This window comes from Diorhabda carinulata, chromosome 1, assembly GCF_026250575.1.
Source record: "Diorhabda carinulata isolate Delta chromosome 1, icDioCari1.1, whole genome shotgun sequence".
In the NCBI taxonomy this organism is placed as follows: Eukaryota; Metazoa; Arthropoda; class Insecta; order Coleoptera; family Chrysomelidae; genus Diorhabda; species Diorhabda carinulata.
In genome coordinates, this window is record NC_079460.1 from 24504730 (window position 1) to 24525308 (window position 20579).

The following is a 20579-nucleotide window of genomic DNA, read 5'->3' on the forward strand; positions in this document are numbered from 1 at the left end:
ATTACATATTTTGATCTTTTTACTTGCTCTTCCTTACTTGAAGTAAAAATTACAGATAGAAGTTCTAGAAGACAATCACGCAATTATTGCTAATTAATATCTGTGTATTACTTGATTTCTTTTATTATTATTCGGCTACCGAGTATTGGAAAACTAACACGTGCATGACTTAAAGAGAAAAGACGCAAGCGTAGTATAGGTTAATAAGGTTGCAGCAGCAACATCGCATTTCAACGAAGGCTGTGATTGCAAAAACTTGTGAGAAGTCTTTAAGACTGTTCAGTGCAAGATGAACGCATTGTGTGTGACAGTGTCTATAATTCCAATAATTTTGGTGTTCGCGGGGTTTAACCACGCTCATGGACTAACCACTTTTGGAAAATCCAATAATCAAGGGCCTGTACAAACTACAATTGGTACGATATGACACCGTTTTATTTTATATCGATAATTTTTGGCTTTTATTACTTTTTATAACAGGACAATTCACGACATCGACAATTTCTACCATTTCCATATTTAGTGGTTTTCTTTTCATCATGAAAACAAGTTTTGTTTGTTACGTTCTATGCGTTATCTTTTTCTTCAGTTTTCACAGTGGTAGTTTTTTCAAGTTTATAAGTACCATAAGCTTTTTTTGCTCAATTTTCAGTTAAATACTAAAAATTATTACAAATATCTCGTATCAAATTCGTTATTTTTAATATTTTTGGTTTTTCCACTTGAATTATATGCGCTAATTTATTAAAACCTTTGATGTTTCATGTGAGCAAATATGTCGCAAATGATAAACAATAAATTATTAGATATTTTATTGCGATGGTAATATTATGATCTAATATAATATTGTCCATCCGATCCAATATATTTTACTATCGCAGCTTTTTCATTAGTTATATCGCCAATAATCATTATTACAAAACCATGAATTTCATCAATTCATGGATTAATATAAATTTTTTATTATTATTCAGTTATTTGCTGAAATCATTGAAAATTTTTGTCCATTCTCACATTCTCTTCATTTTTTTTGTTTTTAAGTTTCTTATTGGTAGATTTTTCATTGACAATAATGCCTATTGAAGGGTAGTTCATTTTGTTACTTTATCATTTTGTCAAGCTAAGAACTAACCGTTTATCAAGTGAAAAACGATGTTTGAAATCTTTGAAACTAATACTCATCCAGAGGAACGATAAAGCGATTTTTGGGCGTTCCTATGATTGGTAAAAATTTTTTATCATTAGAAAGCTATGACAAAACGATCTATACTATAAATACTAATAATACACTTTTTTTGACGCCCATCTCGATAAGACGATAAATTTAATGTCGAAACGCGCGTCAAATAGTGTAGTGGCAAGTATATTTAGTATGAATATCAAAAACGTTTTCAGAACTTCTAATTAAATGTTTAACGTGATTTTTCTCTAACACGCTAAGTTAAGTCTTTTTCTTTATTATTACAGTAGGTGGAAAACCATGTACAAATCAAAACAATTGTACATTAATCAAAGGAACAACGTGCTTACGCCAATACTGCTTATGTGGAGACAATAGTCATCCTTTGAATGGAATATGTAAGGCTCAAATTAAAGGTAATTTTATTTGCTTTGGAATTTCCTTTTTGATTAAAAATTTATTCAATATTGCGTTAAATACGACAAAGAAACATTATGAAATTATCAAACAATTATAGTTTCTTAGTTTTATATAAAATTTCTGTAGCAGAAAATGAGTTTTATCAAATTTTTATTCAACAGCATCACCCCAACGAGCTTTTCGGACCAATAGTGCACAAGAGAAAATTGAAATAAAAACATTAAGAAATGTTGAGCACACACATGTCATATTTTAATTGCAAATTCCTTAAAGGCCACTTCACATGATGCATGCAATCCCTTGCAAAATCAAAATATTACATAGAGGAATATAGCACATCGCTTGAAAGTATGCAAGTCTCTTACCATTGCATCATGGTTACCGCTAATAAAAATTCCAAAAGTAAAAGTAAACATACTTCCAACCTCAAGCTTTATTTAATATTTTGAACATTCAAAAAATGAAAATAACAAAGCTAGGTGAAGTAAACAAGAAAAAGGAGTCAGTGCGTCACTAGCAATAATTATATCGTCTCCATCTTGCTATTGGAGTCTGATAGACATAAAAGAGCACACAGACGATGGTGGCTCTGGATGGATAGAACATGGAGAGACATGAGTTTAACTAAAGATTAAGACAAAAAAACATACAAAAATTAGTTGAGAATGGATAAAGAAACAGTTAGAAAACGTTAAATAAAACGTAGAATAACTCAGAAATTCTTTGCGAGAGACGTATTATCAGCAGATCAGAACCTCATTTTTCCCTTGAATTGTAAATTACACGCAATAAGCTGAACTTCATCTGCGCATGCTTTTGATCAAGAAATATTGCATCTTGCATTACATTGCCTATACATTTTATTCCATGTTTCTGAAAGAAACTATTAGGAAAAGGCACAATTATTTATATTCAAATTTATTCACTATTATAAATTACTAACATTTGAGGTTAATTTAAACTTTGGTTAGTGTTACCAGCAGACTGAGTAAGCTGTAGCCTACTGCGGCAAATTTCAGGTACGGTAAATTTTGTTGAAAAATGTTTTAATTAAATTTATAAATTAAAAAATTATTAATTATATAGGGAAACAAAAGAAGTTGAAAGCTGAAATATAGTGTTATGTGCAGTATACTAAATAATTGAACGTTTCTACAAACAATTCCTTAATCCTTTGTTAAATACGAGGTCTGGCTATTAAATAACGAAACTGGTTACGAAAAAGGGTTTTATTATAAAAATTATTGTATATTCTAATGCTCCCCTTCAATATACTCCCTTCATTTCGCCACACAGGTTTTTTCACTGATCACCAATACACTTTTTTCATTGATCGAAGCAGTACTGGAAGTTTTCTTTGGTGAGGGTCTTCAGGAGCTCTGCCGTTTTTTGCTTTACCGCTTCCATCGACTCAAATTGGGTCCCTTTCAAAACAGTTCTTTGTCTAACTTTTCAAAGACATCTGATCAGACCTGTTGACGCAAGAGCTTTTAGTCAAGAGTCACATTTTTTGGCACCAACTTCGCACAGACTTTTCTCATGTGTAAAATTTTTTTAACCGTCTCTTTATCGGCGTTTACAGCCTCGGCAATCATCCGGATGCTCATTCGACGATCTGCACGCACAATTTGGTTGATTTTGGTCACTGTTTCCGGAGTTGAAACATTCACAGGACGACCTGGGCGCTGGTCATCTTCAGTTTTCTCTAGGCACTCACTAAAGCAGTTAGACTACTCAAAAACACTCGCGCGAGATAGAGAATTGTCCCCGTAGGCCTCTTGCAACAATTTATAGCATTCAGTCGGAGTTTTTTTGAATTTAACGAAAAATTTGAGATAGATACGTTGCTCCTGTTTTTGGCACGAGGAAAAAGCAGATCATGATTTTAGGAATTCACAGGCCTGCACAAATATATTGAGATGTTTTTGTAATTTAACTGGAATAACATCACATAATTAAGAACAAAATATGTATCAACGTTACTTGTTTACTTATTATGTAAACTTCATTAATACCTTACCTTAACTCACTCACGAACGATCCGGAGTGCAGCTAATTTGTGGAGGAGGATGAAACTGCAAACCACGTCATTTGTGAGTGTCCAGCACTTGGTTCAAACTCTTGAGCAAGTTTTACAAGTTGAATAACGATATCAAAAGGTTAAAGAAAAAACGGCTGATCAGCTTCTCAAAGGGACATCGTCCTTTGGTATCGTCATGTGGGACACGACACCTATTTGCTCAACGGTCCTTGGCCGCACACAACGCTGCTATGTACTATGAACCTTAGTACATGATTCGAATTTTCTTCGTTCAAAATAATGTCTTTTAAAAATTCTCTTTGGAGAGAATAATCGAGGACATCTTCTCTAATTATGAAGTACAAATTTTATTGATAAAAAATGTAATTGAAATAATTGGGAACTAATTTTTGACGTCAGTAGAAGCGGCAAAAGAGCGTATAGGTGGCAAATCCGCCACTAATTACTGTAAGTGTTTAGTGATTAATACAAAACACGTGTGGATTGCACTAGATCAGTGGCTAGAAGTGTGTGCTTTTTGCAAATAATCGCCCGCCTTCGCTTACAGATTGCTTCCTGGATTTCGATACTTGTTCGGTTCAATGTTTATTGAGTGGTCGGAATTGTCACTTTTGGCAACAATGGCAAAGAAGATAAATTTTCTTGTAATTTCTCGTGGTATAAAAGCAATATTAAATTTACAACTAACTGTAGTAATAATTAACTAATTGTAGATATATAATATAAGTATTCTGTTCTAAACCGACTTTTTTTATCATTTTGTTTCCTGTTCGTTTTTTTTATACCAATGAAACTGCTACATCATCACAACCTTCCTGCTTATTTCAGCACCCCCCAAAATAAAAGTGTAGCTACGCCTTTGGATAGCGACACTTATTTTAGCATGATAGAATGTTTTTTATCGACTGTCACCTTTAAGATACTTCTGGGTGTCACCTAGACAAAAATCTAATGCGTATTCCTCAGATAATTCCGCCTGTATATGGAAAAGATCAAGTGTGCACTACGGTGGTTATAGATATAGTTTCTGTTGCTAGTAACGCCATCAGATAGAAACCAAATAGTTTAACCTTTTGTCCTATCTCAATAAAATTTTGGTATCGTGTAAGAAGTGAAAGGCCAAATTTATGATCCTGATTCCGTTGTGAAATTGCTGTATTTGCATACGCCTGATAAGGAATATGGTAACCCTTTATACTGTTAGAAATAAGAATGATATGAATAAAACATCATGGTCTTTGAACTCTTTTGGCCTATTTGAGATTTCGTTATTGATCTTTGAATTAGGGCTGTATGTTACTGTTGAAATGTCCGTTTACATAGATTTGTCTCTAAAAGGACACAAAAGGTATCAAACTATATTTTTTTGAAAAAAAAAATGGTTTAAAATTGACCATATCAATATGTAAGCTTTATTTTTATCTAGCTCCTTATTTTATATATTTGTTTAGGACCCAACCATATATGTCAAAATGATAATGAATGTGTGGACAACGCTGTGTGTGTAGAACCAAAAGACAAGAAATCAAATAATTTCCCACCAAATGGTAATAATAATCCAATATTAATATGTCAATGTACGGAGGGTTTATTTCCTAATGGAGGACAATGTAGTGGTAAGTTTATCCATTAATCCAAAACGTTAAAAGCTTAAGCTTAAGTCAATAATTCGGGTCTAAAAAATGATAAACGGAAATTCAAAGTTCTTTCTTAAAATATCAAAACATACGTACCTAAAAAATTTAAGAAATACAAGGTGTTCCGGGTCTTGATGCCAAAAATTCTGGTGTGAGTAGGTGACGTGAAAATAATGCTAACATAAAAAAAATTCTCATAAGACGTCATCTACTCACTCCCGAATTTTTGGTATCAAGTCCCGGAACACTTTATATAAGAAAATAAATACTCTAACCAATATATTAGTGTATATTTCTATGCAATAGTTTTCCGAATATCAATTGCAGATTATAAAAACTCGTTTAAAAACCCTTGCCGACAATTTTGTTGTATCTACCATAGAGGTAGATATAAATGTATTATTTTTATAAATATGTAATTTAAACAGATGCTACTTGGGCGAGTAAAATGTACCTGCCTCTAAGGAAGTTTGGTTTAAACAGGGTAACAGACGTGAACTGAACTGAACTGAAATAAATTTTTTGCAAATAAAACAAAAACAAAAATTTTTACCTAGATAAAAACATCAAACTTAACGATTCTGTCATTTGAAATTGGAAATCATTATTCCTTAAACCTTTAAGATATAAACCTTTTGAAACCAAGCTGACGTCCATTGTTTATTAGAAATGTATCGCATCGGGTCGATAAACAGACTGTTTATTTTTAGGTTTGTATAAAGAATCAGAAATATATACAATGTTTTGGTCGTTGTAAAGCAAAGTTAATTTTAAAAAGTGTTTCACAGTTACAGGAAAATGCTGTCCGTTCCATTATAAGGAAAATAAATATGTAAATATGTGTACGAGGTAAAGTGTTTCAGAAACTGATCAACGTGATACATGGTGTGACTTTTTTGATATTTAATATAATGATTGTGTATTTTACATGTCAGTTGAAAAAAATATATGCCTATAAGTAACGTATAACGTAAAATAAATTGAGAAAATAAGAAAAAAGAAAGCCATGTTATATGAAATGGGAAAAAAGTTGAACGCAAATCAATGCACAAAGAATAATATGTCTGGTACTTTTGGAAATATTAAATAGAAAGAGGTTACCAAAGTTGGTGCTAAACAAAAATCAACTGGATAAAAGTTGAAACGAATAAAAAGAGATGAATTTAGAAGTTAATAAGATTGTGGAAAGTCAAAAACGGATGTTTGGTATTGATTAATTTAAGAAATATTGAAATACCTTCTGAAGAAAAAAACCTAATATCTACTAGCAGAAATATTACAAATATGGCCCTGCCTCTTTAACACCAAAGTGTTCTGCGTGTATAAACAGAAACTATTATTGTTTGTTCATATCGTGATTAATATTATTTTTTCAAATTATAGAACTAGTTTTAGGGGTAGTTTACGGTAATTATATTCTAATTTATAAACACACATTATACAGTTTCGTGAGCGGTTTTTGGTAAATTTTTTTTATATTTATTAGTATTGATTATTATACAAGCTCAGTTCAATTTAGTGTAAACGATCTTCATTTAGATCATCTGACGTTAAATCTGTTAAATTTCAAAACAGAAAACGTAGCTAAAATGAATGTTTTCATTTACGTAGGTATTTCTAGATAAAGTCACTTGTCATTTTGAAATTTTTCAGCATTGTTGTGGGGCATTAGTCTAATTGAAGTGGGAGTAATTTTATACGAACAAATAAAATTAAAAACAGGATTTGATATTCCAGAAAAGAATTTTCGCTTCTATAAAAATAAGAATAATAATGAAAAAAACTTTTATGTACAGAGGACAATTACCGATCATAGACATTATGAATTAAAAACTTAAAACCACCGAAATTCTAGAACATGTATTTATGCTTAAAAATCTTAAATTAATTAATTATGAACTAATACCATGCATAGAAATTGCTAAATTAAACGTTAACATTTTATTAAAAACAAAAAGTCGTTAATTTAATTTTTCAAAACAGCCAATAAGCGTCGAGTCTAGCTACACATAATCGGTAAAAAAAATATGGTGAAAAAAATTTAAAACCAAAACTATGATATGGTATTTTATTTTTTTGTTTTAGGTGCTGCAATGAACACGATGTTACCCGGTTTAGTAATTTTTGTCGCAGCTTTAGCAAAGGTTTACTGAGAAGTGTGGAGATTTTTTTAGACTCAAATACTCTTTCACAAAAAATAATAAAACTGCACAATAGAAAATAGGAATTGATAGATAGCTTTTGCTTCGATTTTGAACTGTTTCCGTCCAAAAAAATTTTCGTACTGCGTTAATGTATAGGTCATAAAATGTGTCAAAATTTAGTAATCCATCTTTTTAATAAGATGGATACCACTTAGATTTTTTCACTGTAAACGTACCTAAAAGTTTTGCTACTTGATTTCTCGAAATACAATTATATTTTTTCTATTAATAATAGATCTACAATTCATTGGGTGTTTTAGAAGTTGAAATGAGACCATGCGAAAATGTATCATCATCAGAATAAATATTTTACTTCTATTTGACGATTTTAAAATAAATCCAAGGTAGCAATTCTCAATATACATAGAGACCCACAGAAGATGTACCATTCCCAATATGTTTGCAATTAATAACCTCCACTATTCTTTATTTTGCACCTAGCTAAATTGTATACCTATTGTCTATACGTACCCCTTTTTCAACTAAATATAATACTATACTCTGCGCAAATCCTTATTTGTTAATTAGTTTTTTTTCTCACATAAATAATTTTTTCATGTAATACCTGCGAGATAAAGAATAAGTAATATTTTTTTATTTATTTTTTTTTTTTCACCAATTAACATAAACAGTAGCGAGACGTGGGCCCTCGCCAACGACCCCAGTGTGGGGCTTCCAGACTCAACCACAGCCGACCAATCAAGTTTATCACCGTTACGCTTTAAAATTAGCGTTATAACTTTAAAAACATATTTGTGTACCGTAACTGCGACTGCAAGGCCGTTGTAACTACTTTCAACGGAAAATCAAAGTGAATCTTGGTTTTATAGTTAGGTTAGGTTAGGGTGGTCTAACCCATTTGCGGACAAAAACAATTTGATTTGTTCAATATTAAAATATTCTATCGCGGAATAAAACAAGTTTTGTAATTGATTCAAACCAGATATATAAACTAGAGGATTAATTCTTTTTTGGCGATTACACAGATTCACAAAATTGAATAAAATATGAGCTGAGGATTAGATCATAATTTTTTGGGTCGTTTGAGAATTAATGAGCTAAATTTTGAGAAAACCTATAAACCAACAATTACAATCACACTGTCATCCTTCGAGCCTTCCATAGATTCATTTATAACTCGAAAAATCAGATAGTGTTATGGAAATGTTGATGTCATGGTAGGTTTTAGAATATCCCATTTTTAACCATGTCTGCTAAACTCAACCTCGATGCTTTAACTATTTCCGTAGGCTAGAAAGAAGCAGTTTTCTTTATGTGGGATGCAATATTATAGGAATGTACATCGGAAAAGCCTGATTGTTTTCAGATTCTTGGAATGATTTCAAATTACTGTTGTTAAAAATATAAATAAAAACGAAATAAAAAATTGACTTGTTTACGGCTTCGATTAGATTACTTTAAATTTCATTGTCAGCCCCAAAATTAGTCTAATTCCTAGCACATATTTAATATAAATTGTTTCACGAAATCTCACATGTAATTTTTTTTACTTATTTCAAAAAAGTTTTAAACCATAAACAGAATAAAAGATCTTTTTGATACAATTTGTCACAAGCCCCACTCAATCTCTCCCTGTTCTTTAGAATGGAAATAATTAACTGACAGTTCAAAGAGTCCAGGAGGACCGAAAACTATTCTTTGGTGTGTATTAAGGATTGTATATCGTGTACTCATGTCCACTGCCTGATGCTTCGCAGTTAAGATCTTTTCTTTCTTCCGATCCCTCTCTTCTTCTTCGTTTTTCAATCTAGCCGTCCAAGGATTCTACGGCGCAGCCACATCTCGAAAGCCTCCAACTTGTTAATCGCAGTCGTCTTCAATGTCCAGCCTTCCATGCCGTAGACAAGCACCGACCAAACGTAGCACTTCACGAAAGTCAGTCGTAGGTTAAGATCAAAATCGGGACAACTAAGCACTCTTCGAAACCTCAAGAATGCCTGTCTGGCTTGTTCAATACATTTTATTTATTTCTATGTCTGATGCTCAGTCTTCAAGGAGCCAGATTCTCAGATATTTGAATTTATCCACCCTCTCTAAGGGCATGTTATGATAGCGTTTTCAAACATATCTGTGTTTCTTGAAATAATCATAAATTTTGTTTTTTTTGTTATTGATGTTTAGGCCCATTGATCAGTTGTTGTAGGTCATGCATATTATCAAAATTATTTATTATTTATATTGTTAATCCACGTCCGACTAACTTTGATTCCCATTTATATATCCTCTAGGGCCTCATGAAAAATTGCTGCTGAATATAAATGGGAGTGGAGTCAAAATGCATCCTTGTCGCACCCCCCCTTTTGATTTGTCGGACATACTGTTGTCTAGTTTTAATTGCGCTTTAGGGTTCCAGTATAGGTTTTCAATGCATCGGATATCTTTCTGATCTATATCGATCCTTTTGAGGAGCTGCATTAGTTTGTGGCGCTGTACGTGATTGAATGCCTTTTAATAATCTATGAAACAGAGGCAAACGTTCTTTCTCTTGTCATAGCAGTTCTGCACAAGCGACTATTGCCTTTCTTGTGCCTAACCCTTGCCTAAACCCAAATTGTGAGTCATTTATGTCTCTTTCACAATTTCGGAATATTCTTTGGTGTATGATTTTAAGAAATATTTATATGGTACGGCTCATCAGGATCATAAGTCTATGGTCTTCGCATCTTTGAAATTTTTTTTTTATTTTTACTTTTTTATTATATTCATATACATAAATTTCTTTAATTTCTTAGACCTTTTGATATATTAATGCATCTAAATGTTCTTTATTTTAGGTCACTTCTGTTTTAAAATTAGTTTTTTTTCCAATCGAAAATGTTTTCATGAAAAAATTGATTTTTCCTTAGTCCTTACATGTCAAATATGTAGCAGTACTTCAATCAATAAAATTATTTGTAGTTTTATTATAATTTACAAAATAGATCAATAAATTTTACTCAAATTATTTAAGTCTTTTTTATCATTTATAGCTATTTCGTTCTTATGAATGTAAACCATTTCTAAAAATTCTCTTTTTCGTGTATTTTTTGATATTTCATGGTTCGTTACCGCAGTATTCTTTTTTATATCGTATTGATGACTTCTTAGTCTATTTTCTAAATCCTGAGATGTTTGCCCTATGTAGACAGCATCACAATTAGTACAAGTACATTATTACTTCTTTTGTGGTGGTTTTTTTGGTGTTTTAGATTTCTTTTTAGTGAAATATTTGGATAAAGTATTATATCCTTTATAACTCTAATATCATATTTATTCAGTGTCAATATCATATTTTGATAAAGACTTGAAGAAAAGTCGAAACTTCAATCGAATCTTCTAAAAATTATTAAAAAAACTAATTTTAGAACAAAAGAGACCTAAAATCAAGAACATTTAGAACCATTTATATATTTATTAACCTTATCGCGAAAAGTCTTAGGACTTTTTTTATTGGTATATAGAATAGAAAAAAATAATAATTTGTTTGGTTGAAAGATAACAATTTCTTTTTGTTATTGTTTAAACAATTTCGGCTTAAACAATATGACACGGGGTTGTTTCATAGTAACATGCTTGTATATCATAAGTAGGGCAATTTGAAGAGAATAGCATGAAAAAATTGAGGTGGAATAATTACTCCTGGACTAAAAAATCTAAGGTTTTATACCAACTGATGTGAATCTAATACAATTAACTTCGCTTTGTAGTTATTGTGTGCTTTTAAACAAGATATTTATTTCGATATGTTTTTAAATTTCAAAAATAAAAAATTGGGTGCATTAAAAAGTACAAGTATGGTTTTTATATTGTAGTTTCTACACATTCATCACTTGGAATTTATTTACACGAATTACAAATGTAAAAGCACTCGTTAAAAAATAAATTACAAAATATATATATATATATATATATATATATATATATATATATATATATATATATATATACATATATATATACATATATATATATAAATGTAATTTTTATTGTAATTTTATATGTCATCATAATGCATCGTTTATAAATAAAATGTTAAAATGAGTTCATTTTTCAATTATTAAGAAAAACGAATAGTTTGCAGATATATGTCTATATATATATATATATATATATATATATATATATATATATATATATATATATATATATATATATATAATATATATATATATATATATATATATATATATATATATATATATAATATATATATATATATATATATATATATATATATATATATATATATATATATATATATATATCAACTTATACTTCTCTAGCTGCAAGAAGAGGTGAGGAAAATAACAACAAGGTACATTACATGAAGGAATTTTAGTGTATACTTATGCCATATAATGGATTCTTTATAAATAAATAGAACATTGGTTCCTAATACTAAAGACAACGTTTGATTCTAATTTATTGGAGAAATTCAGTTAAAACTGAATGTAACGAATGTGGAACGTAACTAATACATCACAACAGATTGGTTAAGATACAAACCAAATTCAAGGACGACGTTGGTACAGAAAAAATAAAAAAGAAAACATCGCACTCAATGAATTACATACTATTCTTGTTACAAAGTAATAAACTTGTCAACACAGCCACGATTAATTTTGGAATGTAAATATAAAAACTGAGCTAATTCTTAAAACAAAATTACTAAAAATACGGTATATTCTACTTTTTGTTGTGATTTACACAGATGGGAGCAGATATATACAAGTTATATAAATGATTAATTATTAAACAATGTAAAACTAATTACTCTAAATATCCTAAATTTTTTTCAAAATCGTGATAAACTAAAAAACTTAGCAACGTGTACATGTTACTTTATAAACCTTTTATAATAAATGCATTCAGGCAATTTTAAAAATACTTCTTAGATTAAATGAAAACATCGAAATAGAAAGATTAACCAGGAAGAAGTTCAGTGAAGATTTATGCGTGAAAAAAGTGGGACTTTGCTAAGCCCCTTCAAATGTCTCTAGACACAGATGACATATATTGACTTTTTTCAAAAATTTCAATTCGTAACAAAACAATCATTTAAATTATTAGAAGCGAATCTATGTACGAGGTCTGGCATTTGAATGTAGTTTAATGTTTAGAATAAAATTTTCGTAACCAGTCTCGTTATTTAATAGCCAGACCTCGTATTATTGATACATTGTCCCAAAGTTGAAGAATCAATATATTATTTTGAGGTCATGTTATTTTAAACGTGGCTTATTATAAATGTATATGGTTATAACTAAATACTCACCTGTTAATAAAATAAATTATTGATGAAAGTTTTGGAAACATATAATTGAAATTAATTTATTTGAAACGTGGATAATGATCTAAGTGTTATTGCGAGGTCATTGCAACTAACTTTAAAGACTAATAGATTGAAGGAATACCAGACTTGTCAAGAATTGATAGATATAAATTAGCTTTTTTTGCTTATTTATATCTTACATGATTTCGTGCTAAAGTATGTTGGTGGAATAAATCTTGGGACCGAAAGAAATGGAACTTAGCTGACCACAGGATATTGAGTATTATAAGAAGATTAAAGATGGACAATTCGAACGCAAATCAAAGTCTTAATTTGATTATCTTGTGTAGTCTCCAAAAACAAAGAAATCTCATAGAATATAGCCAGAAAAGTACCCCATAAAAGATAAAAAAATAATAAATTTCATTAAAATGATTTAATGGAACGAGCAAATATTTTTAATACGTGTTAGAATCTGCTCCCATAGACTTGCTAAGGAACTGAAAAAATAATAAAATTTAATTACCGGATGATTTAGTGATTAATACTGAAACTCTTGGGCGACTTGCACATGAATATCTCTCGTTGACTAACTTGGTCTAAAGTTGGTCAAGCAGTACAATAAGAATCAACTAAAAAAAGTACTTAGTATTAAACATTTTCGCCTTTCTATTTTATGTTCGTGTCTTAATTGGTTTATTTACATATTGTTACAAAAAAAAATCAGAAATTTGTGAAAAAAACATGTACAAACTACCATGATAAATAAAAAGGAACTTGAAGCATACAATACTCAATACTCTAAAAGTGAAACTTTTTCCGATATATTGACCCAAGGACACTTCTTCAAAGAATAGGGTGGTTTACTAAACCAAAATTGTCAGATTATCTACTGACGTCACAAATTACAAAGACATTATATCTCACTTTATAGTAAAATGTAAATAAACAACTTAATAATGGATTACGTGGTTTGTGTCATGGAAACTCCAGCCTTCCCACAGTTCCATTATTTTGATATACATTCAAAAACAATACAAGGTGGATGTGACATCGTGCAATGGGTCTTGAAAACCTCTCGTTATTCTATAGCAATAAATTTGCCATATAACTGCACCACCGCTGCAAAGTTTATGTACCCGATGTAACATAAATCACTGAATCAATTGAGTTTAGTACGACTATCGTCAACTCTCGAGTGATAAATATGATCATTTTTCTTGTTAATGTCACTAAAATTAAAGCTTTCATAGCTACACACTTGGTGTAATTTTTGACTTCACAAAATTAGATTGTGTGGAATTCAAGTTCCTTATGGAAGAGTTCTTGGTGCTGACTACTCCTGATTATTTTAACCTCAATGCCAGAACATAGAGAAAACGTTTAGCGAGAGTAATTTCGGCTTTCCCTGTACGCAATTTTATTGGTATAGGTTTATTATATTATAGGTTTATTCTCGAGAATATATACCTCAGAATGTCTCATTCTCAGGTTATATCAATGAGCATGTACAGCCGGCATTACAAATCCATTGAGCAAGGTGTTAAAAACGTTACAGTTGGTTTTTTTAATATTAAAACCAATAATGCCTTAGTCTAATATCTTGAGTTCGTTGGTGGGGAAGTTTGGTCACGATTTATTTATATCTTTAAGAATTAACTATAGAAGGTGGAAAATTGAAATAATACTATGTAGAAACTTATTAGAAAGAGAAAGTGTGACTTAAAAGTTTCAAAACCTTTTTTACACCTTTCAGCTAAAAAATACTTCGTTCTAATTAGGTGATTGAATCACTTACTTGTCTGTTTTATCACAATTGAATTCAATTGTTCGTAGTTCTAACAAACTAAAAAATTGTAAGAAAAGGTTTGAAATCATCTAAATCTGAGAGATTTTAGTATTTTTAGATTAAATCAGTCGATGACATGCACATGATGTCTTATTTTGATAAAAACAACTAAAACCTCATAGTATAAACAACATACAGATAATATAGTATATATAATATATGATCTACTTATATCTATTGTCATATAAATGCTAGTGTTCCTATAATTGAGAGAAGTAGAAGAAGACTGCTAGCTTTGACAATATGGCAGCCACACTGTAAGTCGTCTCTTGGGTATGAAGTTGAAGGAGGTGACTCATCTCGCATTTTACAGCGTTCACCTCTTGAGCTAAATTCTTTCTGTAAGTAATAAATTTTTCATCAATAATTCAATTCAACAATATGGACATTTTATAACTCCTTATCTTAATAGTGAACACACTGTTTACACCACCACTGTCTGACGCACGTTTATCGAAACGCGCGTGAGTGTTGGTGTAGCGGTGGTGTAAACATTGTGTTCAATAAAAACTAATAATACTGATATGACATCAATGAATCTAATTTCACCTAATGGCTATGAGGGAATTATCAAGAATGAAGGCTACGTAATTTTTAGAAAGTTCTTTGTAGGCCATCTCTAGCGACCGTAGCCCAGATAAGTAAATTCCCTCTTGAGTTTTAAGGAAAGATGCCGTCTAATAGTAATCGAAGGGTATTTTTCGGCAGAAACGTTCGACATACCATAGACAAATAAAAAAACGTAAGCTGATCGTATTTACCCACAGGGCTATCGGGGTTGAAAGAATCATATCACATAACTATACGACTTAATTAACTCGAATAGTTTACGAACAAAAATTAACGTGATACGGGTTAGTTTCCGAACATTAAGATCCTGATTGCGTCAAGCCGATCATAATTGCTATTTTAGCCGAGAAAGTAGCAAAAAAACTGAAAGGACTAACGCCAATGCGATCGCACAATTCTATACTCCCTTCGCTTTGATGACTCCAAAAGCATTTTCAAGACTTTTGTGTTTTGAAAATTTAGATTCTTTCACAAGAAAGATTTTTTAATCGTTTCCGAACATTCCGAACCTGATCGAGTTAACCCGCTCGCAGTTATGGAATATTCTCGAATTGGATATAAAAACAGCTTACAGCGAAGGGAGAATGAAGTTGACAGAAGTTGAGTTTGAAATTTAGGAGTCAAAATTTTCAGGTAAGGTATATTATAAAAAAACTAATAGAATTACATCATTTTTTCAAGATATATTATTGAAAATAGAAGTGTCTTTAATATTGGATTATTTATTAAGAATAAAACGGAAAATACCCAAAGATTCAGTTTTTACTGAATTTTGTGGTTGCGCAAATTTTCATAAAAGACAATTTGAGCAATCAATTACTAAATATTTTATTAACTTCACATGATATTAATGCTTAAACAAACTGTATACATACGGCACAAATTTCTTTACATGGAGGGCACACAATCGCTCCTTTATGGAGCCAACCATTACTAATTATTCGTATGGATATTTCCTGGTTTGGATGGTAGCACTCATAAGAGTAATTTCCAACCTACAAATAAATTTACTCGTAAGTATTATCAACTTTATATGAAATAGATTCTTACTAATATATGCAATCGTCCATTTTCACATCTATAAGCATAACAGCCCGATCCCCAGTGTTGCCACTGTCGCATTTGTTTACAGGATCTCTCTTCCCACATTTGGTTAGTATGTTCAAAACATCGAGACTTGTCACCGTATTTCTCCAAAGCGAAATTTTTGTCCGGTGCTAAGAGAAACAAAATAAAACAGTCCAAAACAGTTATTATGAGCAAATTAATAAATATCCAATTTAATATAAATAAATTAACCAAGAAACTATTTCATAGATTGGTAATCTCGTAAGATATCAACGCCAAAAATACAATTTGTTCAGGAGTCTTATTGTCAATATAATTTCCATCTCATAAGTAATAATTCATGTTGATTAGGAGTTGAATTGCCCTCATAATTAATTGTGTCCACTTATGTATATATATATATATATATATATATATATATATATATATATATATATATATATATTCTGGATTTGAAAAAGTTGGATCCTACAGCTTCCGAGTATATACAAGCAATGGTAAAACATTCTAGAACTAGATGAGTTGGAATTTCATTCTCCTCCAATAGAATTTACACGACCTAATTCCATCAAGTGGTTCCTGGGATGGAGATACCCTGTAAGAAAACTACTGAAAAGGTTTTGAAGTTCCCATTAACTTTCTGGAGGGATCTAACCCTTCCGAAGCATTTCACTTTCATTTTCCCATTCCTACCAAAACTCCAAACTAATAAGATGTGTTTTAACTCTTTTCTTTGTGAAGGTAAATTTTATGACGTCACGCAATATGGCGGCCTTACTGAAATATTTAAACTACCAACAACCAACCAACCAAACCATGCAAGTACCCAATTAAGTTTGATTGCTGTATGCAAAGGAACCTAAACTAAATACACCTTGGTATTTTTGCCTATTTATTGGGCACTCTAGTCTCAGCTTTAAATCAATGACAGCTTTAATAGCTGCCTGAATGTGAGTTCTTTTGATGATTTTTTATTAATCATTTAGTCACTAGGAAGATTCACTGGTGAGATATACTTAATAAGAGAGGACTATGATCTGATACTCCAATTGCATGTAGCTTCCCTACTACTAGTAACTAATTTTATTGAAGTGATTGAAATATACTTACATGGATTATTTTCAACATACTGACAATGTGAACCTCTGACAACTACGTTTTTCGATCGCCATGTGAATTCTTGAATATAGGGACAATAATCTGCGAGGGATACTGATCCTCCATAATATCCTTCTCTGCCGTTCTCCACAAATTGTATATAATCAAAATTCTATAAATAAAAAATGATTGTTTGATATTAAATATTGTGAACAAAATCCACTATAGAATAAATAGAAGTAGTGATTGAAATAATACACCAAACTATGTTTTTTTCTTCTTTCTTCTCCTTCTTAATTAACCGGCGCTACGGTCCTTTGAGAACCAAAGCCTTCTCAACAATCGACTGCCAATCCTCTAACGTCGAACCTCTAGCTGGATCAGGTCCGTCTCAACGGTGTCCAACCAGCGAAGGCGCGGTTTTCCTCTCAGGCAGCGTCCTCTAGGAACTCAATACATGGCTCTGCGCGAGTATCGATCAGAATGCATCTTCTCCACGTGTCCCAGCCACATCAGACGTGCCCTACGGATAAACGCCACCAAATCTGGTTTGCCATACATCTGTCTCAGCTCAGTATTCCTCCGGATCCTCCACGCATCGTTCTCTGTTTTCATATTTTTTCTAATTCTCTTTTTATAATTATTTTATGAAATTTTCATTCAAATTCAAAATATTCATTACAGTTTATTGAAAAAAGGAATAATTGTATTAATTATGTCTCTTTGTGAATTTATAAATAAAAATAGTTTCAATTCACCTGATACAGTTGAGGAAGTTGTTTCTGGTGTTCCACAAGGTTACATAGGGCAACCGACGTTCGATCATCAGTACATTCGGTTTGTAGAGGATCACGCTTTACTTTGTTGCAAAATGGATGGATAGAAAAACCCCTACGAGAAAAAACCAGGTATTCAAATAACTTTTGACAAAGTAATAATAATATAAAATAGCATTACACCAAAAAATAAGCAAAATTGAAATTCTAGATTGTCCGTTTGCAAACAAAAGTTAACAGAATTATATGTAATAAAAAATTATGATAATTAGAACAAAACTTACTTAGCTGATTTCATTGTTATCCAATCTTTGCAGCTTTTCATCACGAAATCACACCCTAGATTCTTCCCCCATGACATATCTTCTGCCATAGAATAGTTAGCTATATACCATCCTGTATCTTCCATAAGGGCTAAAGTTATTCTCGAAATAATTGGGTTTTGTGTGTGAGTTCCGGTCATTGCCTCATTCTGAAAATCAAAAATATATACCCCACATGAGAAAATACAATTTCAATTTTCCTTTAATTCGGTCTCTGAAGACGATAACTTGGTTATCTAAACGCTCATATCAGACAGTGTAATTGTGAGCGTTGTTGTAGTGGTAGTGTAAACAGTAAGTTTAGTATACAAGATTTTTAGTTAATCAATGAAATTAAAATATTTAAGGTAAGTAATTATTTCTTACAGGCTTATAATAAACTAAAAACGCTGAAGTTAGAAATAAATTAACCTCAAAATGTCTATTTTCATTCAATTTACATTTGTAATCATAAGTTTTTTAGGGAGTTTATTTTAAAAGTTAATCCGACCCACTCAAAGTTCTTTCATCTTTGAGCTATGTTTATTCGCTTCTATTGTGGTCTATAACTTGATTCGTGCGTTTTTTTTTCAAAATTTGAACGTTTATTTAAGGAAAACAATAATATTATTCAAAGTATTGGCCACCTGAAGTTATGACCTTTTCCCATCTTTCTGGCACTTTGTGGAAATCCCCCCAAAAAAACTGCGACTGCTTGGTAACCAAGAATGATTCAAGCCAATTTTTGATATCTTGCTCTGATGTGAACCGTTCTGCATCGACCGGAACAAATGGTAGTCAGAAGGGGCAAGGTATGGGATATAAGGTGGGTGAGGTAAAACTTCCCATCCACTGTTTTCCAAATAGTTCTTAACAGGAATAGCAAAATGGCAAAATGAGGCCAAGCGTTGTCATGATAGAAAATTATTGCCCCGTGTCTGGTCGCATATTCCGGGAGTTTTTCGGCTACTGCTCTATTCAAACTGATTCATTGTGTCCGGTAACGTTCTCCATTGATGGTTTAACCCGGATTTAGCAGCTGATAATACAGCACACCTTTCTGATCCCACCAAATAGAGTGCATTACCTTCGCGCCATGGATATTCGGCTTTGCCATTGAATTGGCTGGTTTGCCGGATTTTACATATGATTTATTGCACTTGCGGTTGTCGTAATGGATCCATTTTTTATCACCAGTAATAATTCGATGCAAAAATGACGTTCCGGCAACATTTCGGACATGCGAAACCGCCTTTCGACGTCTCTCGGCTTGAGCTCATGTGAAACCCAATTTTCTTGCTTTTGAATATATCCAGCTGCTTTTAAACGTTTTGGAATGGCTGCTTGAGTGACACCCAAATATTCTACGAGCTCTTCTTGTGTTTGGCAACAATCTTCATCGAGTAATGCTTCCAATTCTTCAACTTTTTTGGTTGCCCAGGACGTTCATCGTCTTCCAAGCCAAAATCACCACTTTTAAATCGTGAAAACCACTTATGGCAGGTTCGCTCAGCTGGGCATGTTCACCATAAACTTCCACCAAAATACGATGACTTTCGGCAGCATTTTTCTTCATATTAAAGTAATGAAGAAGAACTCGCAAAAACACTTTTTCGGGAACAAAGCTCGATATATTTCATTGAAAAAAAAAATTATTAACGCTTCAAATGGATGACATATACTGAAAAGACATACAATAACAGTAATTTTCCAACGCAGGTTCGCAGTATTGGAACGATGTAATATTATACAAGTTACGCCATCTCTTATCAAACCGCAAGAATTAAGTTATAGTAATTCAAGTTTAAAAAAAATGTTTTCTGTTTTAGATTGAAAGAAATTAAACTTAAATAAGTAGATAGTTATTTGATGAAAAACTCACTTCAAAGACTCGCTTTTCCCAATGTGTTAAAGCCGTCCCTTCCTCTCCTTGATCTTCTAACTCCGCACCTTCTAGCTGAGAACAGTTGAAATATTCTCTAGACTCTTTTACAACATTAGGGGTTACCATCATCTGTACCTCTCTCTTCAAATAACCCGATCTAACCAACCAGTTTGGTCTTGTGAAAGTTTTTATAACTTTATCACTCCATTGATATGTTTGGAGGCTGAAATAAGGGTTATTGGATGTTGTTCCTAATAGAAAAATGGTAAGAAATAAC

General features: G+C 31.6%; 2 protein-coding genes across 2 annotated transcripts in view; one reads left to right on the forward strand and one right to left on the reverse strand.

Moving 5' to 3' along the window:
* Positions 1-204: 204 nt before the first annotated feature.
* Positions 205-11271, forward strand: LOC130898006 (uncharacterized). Its single transcript, XM_057807029.1, has 4 exons — positions 205-416; positions 1468-1596; positions 5093-5257; positions 7364-11271. Exons 1-4 carry the CDS (start codon positions 290-292, stop codon positions 7429-7431), a joined length of 489 nt encoding a protein of 162 aa, XP_057663012.1. The 5' UTR covers positions 205-289; the 3' UTR covers positions 7432-11271.
* Positions 11272-11802: 531 nt separating this feature from the next.
* LOC130892607 (leishmanolysin-like peptidase) overlaps positions 11803-20579 on the reverse strand; it is a 43088-nt gene continuing 34311 nt past the window's right edge. The window contains exons 7-13 of the mRNA XM_057798092.1: positions 20300-20525; positions 18400-18587; positions 18098-18230; positions 17352-17511; positions 16224-16390; positions 16049-16168; positions 11803-14942 (exon numbers count right to left, since the gene is read on the reverse strand). Of these exons, the coding sequence (XP_057654075.1) occupies positions 14784-14942; positions 16049-16168; positions 16224-16390; positions 17352-17511; positions 18098-18230; positions 18400-18587; positions 20300-20525 (1153 nt within the window). The 3' untranslated portion in view covers positions 11803-14783. The remainder of the gene's footprint in view (positions 14943-16048; positions 16169-16223; positions 16391-17351; positions 17512-18097; positions 18231-18399; positions 18588-20299; positions 20526-20579) is intronic.